This window comes from Furipterus horrens, unplaced genomic scaffold (assembly GCF_987537825.1).
Source record: "Furipterus horrens unplaced genomic scaffold, mFurHor1.1.pri manual_scaffold_5, whole genome shotgun sequence".
Taxonomy (NCBI): domain Eukaryota; kingdom Metazoa; phylum Chordata; class Mammalia; order Chiroptera; family Furipteridae; genus Furipterus; species Furipterus horrens.
The window spans coordinates 162,966,417-162,978,496 of NW_028327175.1; the positions used below are offsets into that span (position 1 = coordinate 162,966,417).

Below are 12,080 nucleotides of genomic sequence, written 5' to 3' on the forward strand. Positions count from 1 at the left end.
TTTTTAAAAAAGTAGATATTTTTACGTTTTCTTTAAATAGAAGACAGCTTAATATTTTTTTATTTTTATTTATTTTATTGTTGTTCAAATACAATTGTCCCAATTCATTCCCCATTGCTCTCCCCCTGCCCCACCCACCCCCATCCCCACTCCCACAGTCAAACCCCACCCTGTTGTCCATGTCCATGGTTCCTTTATACTCATTCTAAGATCTGAAAACACTAACTTAATTTTTTGTGAAAATTCAACAGTATTTCAAATGGACTGAATATTGAAAACAAAACAAAATCTGATTTCTTTCAACCTTTAAGATTTTTAACAGAGACTGACATTCACCTAAATATTTTGGGGTGATATTTTCTTCTAGGAACTTGATCAAAATGCCACTGAAAAAGTCCAGGCAATGTTCACAGCCATTGATGAGCTCTTGTATGAGCAGAAGTTGAGTGTACATACTAAGAGTCTACAAGAGGAGTGCCAACAGTGGACATGTAGTTTTCCTCACCTCAGGTATTTATGGCAATACTAAAATATGAAAAGCAGATTTCCAAAAATGCTTGTATTCAGAATCTCTATGGGCATGGTTTTGATGAATGTAAATAAGGCCACGCAATGTAAAGCTTCAGTTGAGAGAAAACTCAAGTTGCTGGAAGTTTCTCGGAGTTTTCATAACTATCAATATGTCATCCTAAACTAATAAAACAGTTTCTATACTTGTAGCTGAGTTCTGTGTATTATGGCTATCCAAAAGCCCTTCTTTTGAACAATATGGTCAGAAAATGTATTTGTTTACATTCTTATCTACAGGCAAGTTTTTATATATAGTTGAAAGCACACATAAGCTGTTAGAAATCTTCCCTTAGAAACCGTATTAATGTACTTAATACATATACATAAAATTTATAAAGCTTCAGGTTCTTAAGAATATAATTTATGGTTTTCACTATTGTGGCTTGGCTTTCACTCATTTTGGCAGGCTTAAAGAAAATTTATTATAGAGGATGGAGGGAAAATTACAAATGTTTGTTCAGTTTCCTTGGAATTTTTTTTAGGGGGTGGGGCTATAATAGCTTTATCTTTTCCGTGTCTATTCTATGGAAGAGAGATATATCTGTACTAAGGCTCTATATTCACATTTTCTCTAAGAATCATTCTTAATCAGTTATCAGACTAAGTGTATATTGGACTTCTATGTAGAGCTAACAGATTTGTTATAAAAATACCTACATTTTGTACTTAGGCCAGGTAAAGGTGTTTAATTGTCTTTTTGTGTTCATTTTGAAGGATTTTGGGTAAGCAGATAATCACTCCAAGTGAAGGGTATGGACTGTATCCTAGATCCCCTTCTGCTGTTTCAGCTTCACATGAGACAACACTGTCTCAAGAAAGAGATTCTACTTTGTAAGTATTCTAATATCTAAGGATTTATGTATCCAAATGCCCAAGTATTATATTAAAATACTTCTTCCTACTTTTTGGTATTTAATAAAGGACAGCAAATTCCATAAGACTGACCATAGTCTTGGTACATTTTAGAATTTTGTTGTACAATTTTTTTTCAAAAAGTAAGACATTCTCTAGGATTTAAGGATATTTTTGTTATGTAGATCTATATATTATCTATACCTATATTCATTTATCTACAGATACAGATTGGTTTAAAGAAATTTAGGGGTCTAAGAAATAGACCTTAAAATTATTTTGAGAAAGTGATTTTACTTAAACATGTAATATTATTTACAACTTAATCCCTTACTAGAAGTTAAACTGCTGTTAGTTTTTTAGCTTAACAGGGGTAATTAGTAATATTAGTAAAATGGCTAATTCTTTTGAACAACTCAAACTGTTTAAACAGCAGCAAAATATACCCAAATAGGATTATTTCAAAACCTATGCTTTCCCTTAAATTTACTGTAAAATATCATAGTTTTAATTCATTTATTATTTCTATGCTTTTTCATAAGACTATTTTTACTATTTGATAACATCTAGGAGTTGATATAATGTTTATTTTTAATGGCTTTTTTGCTTGCAGTAATTTCGTCAGTCCACAAAGTAAAACATTACTGTCTTAGGCCAGTTAAGGTTATGCAATCTGGGTTCTCAACTGACTTTTGGTCAGAAATGGGATTTGTCTGCTTTTCTCAGAGTGATTTAAACTCAAGCTTCTGGTCACTAGGCTAAGCTTTCTTTTTAAAGTTTACCCCTTTATATAAGTTTCAGATTTTTACAACTAATGTATTCCACAGAAATGAGGTATTCATTAATTCTTACTGATAAAAACTGCATAACTCATGTGCTGTCATTAAAGTACATATTTCTGATCTGTTAGTGTAACCTTTATATACACACACACACATATGTATATATACACACACACATACATACCTTATTCTAATTTTATGACTATAAATAATAGTTTCATTTAGAGATTTCATCTCAAAGGGAATCAGGAATCAAGTCTAAGCAGTTAGCTCCTCTGAGGGGCTAAATCATCATTCTGAAACATACTGCAGACATCCTTTCTTTCCTTTCTGTCTGCTACCGTCGGCAGCCGTCCGTCTCAAGAGACGATGGTGTAGCTTCCTAAGAGTCTATCTGCACTGCCGAGAATGGTTGTGCAGTCCGACTCGGGAGTGACACGGTATCTGTCTCCTCCCGTGTTGAATCGACATCTTGCGATGGCGCTGGAGTGTCCTCTCCAGTGAAGCTGAAGCTACAGAGCCTGGGCAGGGTGATATGGAGGGTCTGCTGTTGCCCATGAAGCAGACCCCCCCTCTCTTCGCAGCTGAAGGATCCAAGGGAAAGACGGAGTCAATACAGCTTGGCTTCAGGTGCGCCGCAGGAGTTGCCGGTGTTGACTACAACGTCGAACCGCCTTAGGGACTCCGGCTCCGGATTTTCTGTTGGGGTTTACTCCCTTAGCCTTTCCCCTGAAGAGGTATGCCGCAAGGCAGCGGAGGTTTTTTGGAGTCAGAGTTTTCCTTCTCTGATGTACCCTGACTGGAAGATCGAACCAGCGACACTTAGCTCGCAGGCCGATGCTCAATCCACTGAGCCAAACCAGCCAGGTGCCTGCTACCACCACTGCTGATTGACACTTCTTAATTTTGGTTTTGCTTTTCTGGACTATTTGACTTACAGTTTTCAATTATTACTTTTCTTTACTGTAGTGCAGATAAAACAAATACCTATCTAAACACAGATATATAGTTAGGACACCAATTATCTAGCATATCACTACTTATGGAAAGCCAATAACAAATTAAACATAATCCATGATATTTACTTTCATGTAATTACTACTTTGTCCATATGTGATATTTTCTCTCTTGAGTACCATATGAACTCATAGCATTTCAAAAATATTTATGTTTTAATTAACCATTATTATTGATGTTTCAATTGTTACAATTAGGCTGTGTTGAGCTAGTTCCTTTGTTTTTGTCTTGACTGTATCCTTGCTTTCTGGTTACAGTAGGATGTTCCAGGCCCATCCTAATTTTTTCTTTCTTTACACCATGCTAGCCAAAGATGTTTTTCTTGAAGTTTTCTTTATGGTACAAGATTTCTGATAGAGTTCCAAATATGACATTCACATTATAGGTGGCAGAAAGGAGGAAAGGCAGAAAGGCAAAAGGACACCCTTATAGCCAAGCCAGTCCTCCTTAAACAGTCTTCCCAGAATCCCAGATAACAATTCTGCTCATATCTTATTGGCTACATCTGGCTGCAGGATAGCGGGAAATGTACTCTTTGAAGTGGGGTGTTGCTCTCCTAAATTAAACTGACATGATCTATTAGGAAAGAGGAGAGAATGGATACTGGGGGCATCTAGCATTCTCTGCCACATATGAATATAATTTTATTAAATTACTGTACATATTTTGTAATCTTTTTACACAATACTTACCATTTTATTGTGGGCTCTTTGCATTTTCTCCCATGACATTAACTTAATGACTATATAGTATTCCATTGCATTAATATCCCATTGTTTAAACAATCAATACTTAAACCTGTATTTTGAAACTATTGGGCTAGCTTTAATTTTTGACAATTATAAACAATTCTGTGATTATAATTTTTATAGCTTAATCTTGTAGAGCATATCCTTGAAGGAAATCCACACAAATAGAATCACTGAATTAATGGGTATATTTATTTTAAGCCTTCTAATATGTATTTCCAAAATGTCTTCCAGTAAGATTTTACCACTAGCCTTGCTGAAAAGTGCCACAGATTTATTCTTTTTCCTCATTAAAAAAATACCCAAGGTACAAAAAAGTGTAAAGAATAATACAGAACATACTTTGGTTATATTTGATATTTAGTTAAACTCAGAGCCATTTTTAAAAATTGTATTGCCCAAATGATCAACTACTGTACCTCCTACCCTAGAACTGACCAATCAGTAGAGACCATGACCTTGACCAAGACCCCAACTCCCCTAGTCACCATGATTAGTGAGTATTCCTCTATATAACTCATCTATATAACTCATCCCCTGAAAGCCACCAGAGACCCAGGTCTTTAAGCATTTGTTCACTTGTGACTCCAGGCGTAGCGACACTTCCTCAACTAATAAATTCCTGCATTCTTTGTTGCCAAAAAAAAAAAAAAAAAATTGTCTTGCTCAGATCTGACTTTCTCCAAAGTAAGCTTGCTGAAGTAAGTCATCACATATCCATTGAATACCTGGGTTTGAAGAGAAATTTAAATATTATAAATAAGAGAAGATCCTGCTCTTAAGGAGCATGCATTTTGAACGATGGTGGAATTATTGAAATAAGCACATAACCTCCTGAGGTACCTTTAAAGATGTAATTATAAATGTAAATATTCTTAGATTTAAAAAAGAAAATATTTTATAGCCACAGTTATTGCAACTGAAAAGATGACAAGCAGTATTCAATACTTCATAATACACCTAAGCAGGTAAGTAGTCTATGGCTAGTATTCTTCCTGTTCTGAGAATTAATAGGCATTAAGGTTTATAGTCGTACAGGAAGGTGTCACCAGGACAAGGAACTTTGAGCTAAAACTCATATGACTGAGTTGCTGTGAGAACTGTTTATGTTGTACATAATTAACTTGCTTTTTTCCTCTCCCAGATTTGGTATTAGGGGAAAGAAGTTACATTTCTCATCTCCTTATGTTCATAAAGCATCTTCCATTGCCAAATCCCCTAGCCCGTGTTCTATGGAAAATGAAGAGGAAGACTGTGTAATCCTCTCTGAAGGAATAATAGAGGAATATCTGGCATTTGACTACACAGATATGTGAGTATTATGTCTTTTAAGCTTTTGACTCCTCTCCTATTTTATGTGTTAACATCTATTGTTTCTAAAGTATACTACCAATATTACCTATAATTAGATTTATGTCACTGTTTGTTACTACTTTTCTATTACTTCTCAGGTATCCAGCATTCATGTGCTTAGTAGATATAAATTTCTATTACTTCTACAACCAGAATCCCTTATGTATTTTCTTCCTGCACATATCATTTTCCTTTTCTTAACATTAAACATTTTTAAATGAGTTAATTTTTTTCTCCACATAATTTGACTTCACCCTTTGTAAATTATCACCAGTAACTGATGAATCACTGAAACTATTTAAAAGAGCAGTTGAAGAGATGTGAACTTCATTTACTAAATCCTGTTTGAAAAAGGGACAGTTTATATAAAACCCTTATACTCAACACACTCTGTAATTAATAATGCTTATTTATATTTATTCTTATTGTATTCTGACAATAGTCCTATAACATAGATATTATTTATCCTCTTTACAGGATAGGTGAGAATTAGATAGTTAAATGATTTGTCTCAGGCAAAGCTAAAACTAAAACATTTTCCAATTCTAAATCCAGTGTTCTCTTCATATTTCATGTTACTTTTCTGAAACATTAAACTCTTAAACTATTCCCTCAAGGCTTTAAAAGCTCCAGAATTGATAGTCACAGCAGCATATTTGGAAGTGAGTGAGAATTTCATTTTAGACTATGAGGACTTGGTTAGGTCTAGTTAGTATTGTGTCAATGATTCTGGAATTTTCTTCCCATCGTATTTCCTACTGAGCCATACTTACTCATGAGCTCAATGTACACATCCTAGGGTCAGCTAAACATAGCCCAGATTCCTGTACATAACAACACTGAGCTAGCAAAAGAATCATACTTATGTTCTTTTGATTTTACAGAGACTGCCCCCTTTCACTTTACTTCACCTGGTGTGGGTCAGATTATCTCTATTTTCTCTTCCTTTTTCCTTAAGTCAGTCTTCTCTTTTAGTTTTAGCTTATAAAAATAAAGCTTATTTAACTAATTTAAAATATGATGTAAACATATAGGTGTCCCCTAGGGCATCTCTTTCCCTTTTCCTGATAGTAAACCCAAATGAATTGTCAGGTAGTACAGGGAAGATTTTTAGAAAGGCAGCATTCACTTTAGAGATACTGCTGAGATACTGACTGAAAAATGACAGTTGTTGGATCTTTACAATGTTTCTAATTTAAAAGATTGAAGGCCCAGAAATAAGTCAAAACACCTACAGGATATTAACATATACAACAGTTTCAGCAAATGATTTTGATACAACATAGATACTGTCTGGAAAAAAACTAAGGTTCCTAACTTACTCTTTACATAAAATAAATTTCGCACATATAAAAAACTTAAATGTGACAAATGAAATCATGTAAGTTTAGGAAAAAACAAATTATGAAAGATTATTTTTAACCCTTTGAGTGCCAACGTCGCTGTGAGCGACACTGACAAATTTTCCCCAAAGTGCCAGCGTCGCTTCCAGCGACTCTCTCCTTTTGATGGCTATAAATGTAAATAACAATGGAATAATTCCTATTTTATGTTTTGTTCTCTTTTTTTGTACCTCAGGTTATATATTGATATAACTTTTTCTCATGTTGATCCAAATTTCAAATTACGGATGGCACTCAAAGGGTTAAAAAGAATTTGACGTGGCCAGGTAGCTCACTGGGTTAGAGCATTGTCCTGATACACCAAAGCTGGGTTCAATCGTGGGCCAGGATATATACAAGAAACAACCAGTGAATGCATAAATAAGTGGAGCAAGAAATCGATGTCTCTCTCTTTCTCTCTCTCTCACTCTCAAATAAATAAATAAATAAAATAATTTGGGAATAAGTACAGCTTTTCTAGCCATAACAAAATATAGACAAGTCATTAAAAAATTCTTTAAATTAACTGTATAAAATAAAATTTCTATATAGGAAAAACCCAGAAAGTCAAATGACAAATGACAGACTGGAAAAACATTTGCAGTTCATACATACACAAAGACTTAATTTCCTTAATATGTACACATCAATAAGGAAAACACTAAGAACAAAACAGGTAAAGAACATGAATAGTTCACATGAAAAGAAAATGGATTTTAAATACAAATTGAGGCAAAAGTAAGTTTATAGTTGTTCATATTGTAAACAATACAATAATTAATAAACAATAACAAGAATAAACTGCTTCTCAATTGTAAACCTACTTTTGCCCCACTCTGTATATGAAATGAAATTGTCTCATTCACAAGTAGAGATTCAAATTAAAACTATACTGAGATACCATTTTATCTGTCAGACTGACAGAGAATGAAAGATAAAGTAGTTTGATAATTCCTTGACTGGGAAAACAGGCATGTTGTTTTACCACTGGAGAATAATACTACCTCTTTAGAGGAAAGTGGGCAACATCTTTCAAATTGAAATGCATAGACCCTTTGACTTAATAATCCTATTTATAGCAACTTATCCTACAGATATAATACCTGTGTAGCTAAAGAACTATGTATACACAGATATTAATTACAGCATTGACTCTAAGAGCAAAAGGTTGGTTGATCAATAACAGCTAGTTAGATATATTACACATATTGGATATATCCAATGGAATACTCTGTAGCTGTTCTTTTTAAGAGGCAGATTTATGTACTAATAGGGACCCAAGACCAAGTTAACACTGTTAAATAAAAGAGCAAGGTGCAGTACAGTGTATAATATAACTATTTCTCTGGACTGATGTATAATGTTTACCTCTGGGAATGGTCATTGGGGGAAGAGATAAGGAGACTTATTTTTCACTGCATGCATACATTTCTACAATTTGAATTTTTCATTATATGAATGTGTTATCGCTTCTAAAAAGAAATATAAATTTAAACACAATTAATACTAATCAGCCTTCATTCCCCACTTAATGCCAGGCTAGCTCTTTCTTGGGAAAGCAGCAGCGTAGTCTTTGACTGCCCTCCATCAAGTTTCCTATTTAGTTCTTAAGACCTCTGCCTTGGGGGTAACTGTTACTGGACACAGAAGCTGAGAGATATTTCACCCTACGCCAAGCCAGTTCCAGAATTTGCTTTGTCTTAATTTATAATACATCTATCATAGTAAGCACATCAGCTAGTTTCCCACACCCCTCAGAATTGTGGAGCTGTTGACATTCCCTGCCAGAGAAGAGACTTGGCTAACCAGGAGATACAAATACACAGTCTCCAGAAGAGCCTCAGCATAGCTTCCTGTGCTGATGGGCTCCCCACTTTTTCATTCCCAGCCAATTACCAAATGTTTATTTGGATTAGTAAAAGTATTTTAATAATTTATGTTGACTGTTTCCCTAATGAATCTTTGCCTTAAGTAATTATGAAGCATAATCACAGTAGAATGCACATCATTATATATGTCACATTAATATTAATCTAAATGTATTCCAATTACAGCCATGGCTGGTGTGGCTCAATGGGTTGAGTGCCAGCCTGAGAACAGAAAGGTCGCCAGTTCAATTCCTGGTCAGGGCACATGCCTGGGTTGCAATTCTCCCTTCCCCTCCCCCCAAAAATAAATAAATAAAATCTTTTAAAAAATTAAAAACTGTTATCCAATTACAATAAAAAAAGATGATTTCTGTATCCTTCTCACAGATTGTTAATCAACCAACAACACTTATCTGTTTAACACTAAAAAATCACAGTGATTCTCAGTCTTCTTTTTCTTGTTCTGTTTTTTGACAGAGTGGTGTGGTTGGCTGAGGGTAATAATGGAAATGCAGTCTCCTCTGTTGAGAACTCCTTTAGTCCACAAGGCAGCTTAATCACGTGCTAAATATGCTGGGCAATGGCTAGGGATGGAGGTGGGGTGACGGGACATAAATCACACTCCTAAGGAGCGCAAAGGACAGTAGTGAGCATTCAGTAAAGAATAACCATGAAGTCTTTCCATCGTGCTTCTGTTACAGGGAAGAGGGGTCTCATGGAAAGAAATCAGAAGCAGCTACAGAGAAACAGATATTAGGGTACCCTCCCATCACTCCATTTTACTGCATGAAAGAGGATGTCCTTGCTCACGTGTTTGATGACATGTGGAGCAAGGTCCTGAGCTGTATGGAGCAGCTGACACGTAGTCACTGGGAAGGATTTGCTTCTGGTAAGGATCTTTGTGAAACAACATAAAGAATAATCATTTATGATATCCAGGCACTGACCAGCCTATTAGATCATATGCTTCATCAGTACAAAAGACTCATATTTGTATTTCCCACAGAAACTAAGAGATATTTAGAAAATATTTGAGAATGAGTAGATGAGTAACAAGACCTAGTTTATGGTGATAAGACAGAGATTGTGCTTTCTCTTTGAATATAATTATTTGTTATAAAAAGGTGTGCAAGTGGGAAATTCATCTTTAAATTCCTTTATTGAAGAATAATTGATATAAAATAAATCATTTATTTAAAGTGTACAATTTGATAAATTGACTTGTGTATGAAACAGCCAATATAGTGAACATATCCATCACCCACAAAATGACATTCGTAATCTCTCTCTCCAGCCCTTGTCTGACCCACTTTCCCCAAATAACAGCTAATCTGCTTTCTGTCACTATAGATTAGTTTTTGTTTTACAGAATTTTATATAAATGGAATTATATTGCATTTACTCTTCTATCCGTTCTTTCACTCAACATGATTATTTTGAGATTCATCCTATGTCTTTTTGTATATCGATAATTTATTCCTTTTATTGCTGAGTAGTATTCTATTGTTCCATAATGTATTTATCCATTTATTGGTTGATGGACATTTGGATTGTTTTCAGCTTTGGACTATTACATGTAAAGATGTCATGAACGCTAGTGTACAAGAACTTTTTGGAAATATTCCTTTTCTATTGGGTAAATTTCTATGAGTGGAATAATTGGATTATATGGTTAAACGTATATTCAACTTTTAAAGAATTGTTTGTATTGGTTTTCTGTGTTGCACAAAAATTATCACAAACTTAGCAGCCTCAAACAACATATATTTATTATCTCACAGATTTGTGGGTCAAAAGTCCAGGCGTGGCTTGGTCAGTCCTCTACTTGGGATCTCAAAAGGCTGCGATCAAGGTGTTGGCCAGGGCTGGCTTCTCATGTAGAGGCTCAACTATAGTAGAAAAGGATCTACTTCCCTTTTTGTGTGTTCTTGGAAAGATTCAGTTTCTTATAGATGTAGTAGTCATGGCAACTTTCCTCTTCAAAATGGCAGGAAAGACTGAGAACTAGTCTGCTAGCAAGACAGAGGCTTATAATATAACCTAATCATGAGAGTGACATCCCATCACTTTTATCATCACCTGTTGTTCTGAAAAAAGTCACAGGTCCTGCCCATCTGCCCACATTAAAAGAGAGGGGATTACTGTACACAAAGGTGTGAACACCAAGAGGTGAGCATCACAGGGGAGCCACCTTAGAGTTTGTCCACTACAATCCTCCCACTGGTCCCCAGTGATTCATGTGCAAAATACATTCATCTCCCTTCCAAGGTTTCCAAGATACTCATCCTAAATCAGAAGTCCAAAAATCTTATCATCTAAATCAAGTCCTCCAATGAATGAAGTTCTTGGATGTGTAATAATACATTAAGTAAAGTTAGTAAGGCACAATTCCTTTCCATCCACAGACCTGTGAAACTAAAGGTTATATACACAGGTATATAAACATCTAACTATCTGACTCCACACCTAACATACAATAGAGGGCCAGAGAAAGAATTATAATTATAGACATTCCAGTTAAAAAGGCAGGAAAAGGGGGATGGAGAGTAAAAAGTGGTCCATGTCAATTCTGAAATCCAGTTGGGAATGTATTGGGAGCTCCTTCATTAAGTTTCAAGGTCTGGAAATAATCCTCTCAGCTCTCCGCTCCTCTGTCTGGGGTCTTGGTTTCTGAGTTATCTTTCCTTTTTCATGAAAGGTAACATATGTTTGCAGCTAGTGTAGTTCTATCAGGCTGATTCCTGCCAGTAGAATTGGGGGGGCCCGAGTGCCTTCTTTCATTTAGAATCTATTGCCATCTAGAGAGACCAAGAATTTCCCAATTCTTCAGATCCTGGTTTCCTTATGTTTAATATAGTTTTTCCCTAAATTTATCTCTCTCACCTCATGTTTTATCATAAGCAGCAAGAAAAAAATAAGACCCCACCTTCAACACTTAGACTGGAAATCTCTTTAGCTATATAACCAAAATCAAGTTCTGCTTTTCACATTACCACAGGAGACCATTTCACTAACCTTTCTACCACCAAATAACAAGCATCTCCCTTCCTCCACTTTCTAATATAACATTCCTCATTTCCTTTGGAGCCATCCCTACAGCATCCTCCAAATCCAGATTTCTACTAAGTCTGTTCAAGGCAATTTATGCCTTCTCAATCATGCTTCTCAAATTCCTTCCAGCCTCTATCAATGAACAATTAAAAATAAAATTAAGAAAATAATTCATTCATAACAACATCAAAAAACAACAACAACAACTTAGGAATAAACTTAATCAAGGAAATGCAAGACTTGTACATTGAAAAGTACAGACATTATTAAGTTAGAGAAGACCTAAAGAAATGGAAAGATGGCTGTGTTTATGGATAGAAAGATTTAATATTGTTTAAGATGGCAACACCCCCAAAATAGATCTACAGGTTGAGTACAATCCTTATAAAAATTCAAACTGCCTTTTTTTGCAGTTGGATGATTCACACTTAATGATTTTAAAACTTAATACAAATC

At 35.0% G+C, this 12,080-nt stretch overlaps 1 protein-coding gene across 1 annotated transcript in view; it reads left to right on the forward strand.

Annotated features, from left to right (window-relative positions):
• The window catches only part of FAM149B1 (family with sequence similarity 149 member B1), a 58,940-nt gene that overhangs the window by 26,196 nt on the left and 20,664 nt on the right, over window positions 1-12,080 (forward strand). The window contains exons 4-7 of the mRNA XM_090278201.1: window positions 368-510; window positions 1,285-1,401; window positions 5,115-5,282; window positions 9,275-9,462. Coding sequence (XP_090134327.1) covers window positions 368-510; window positions 1,285-1,401; window positions 5,115-5,282; window positions 9,275-9,462 — 616 coding nt within the window. The remainder of the gene's footprint in view (window positions 1-367; window positions 511-1,284; window positions 1,402-5,114; window positions 5,283-9,274; window positions 9,463-12,080) is intronic.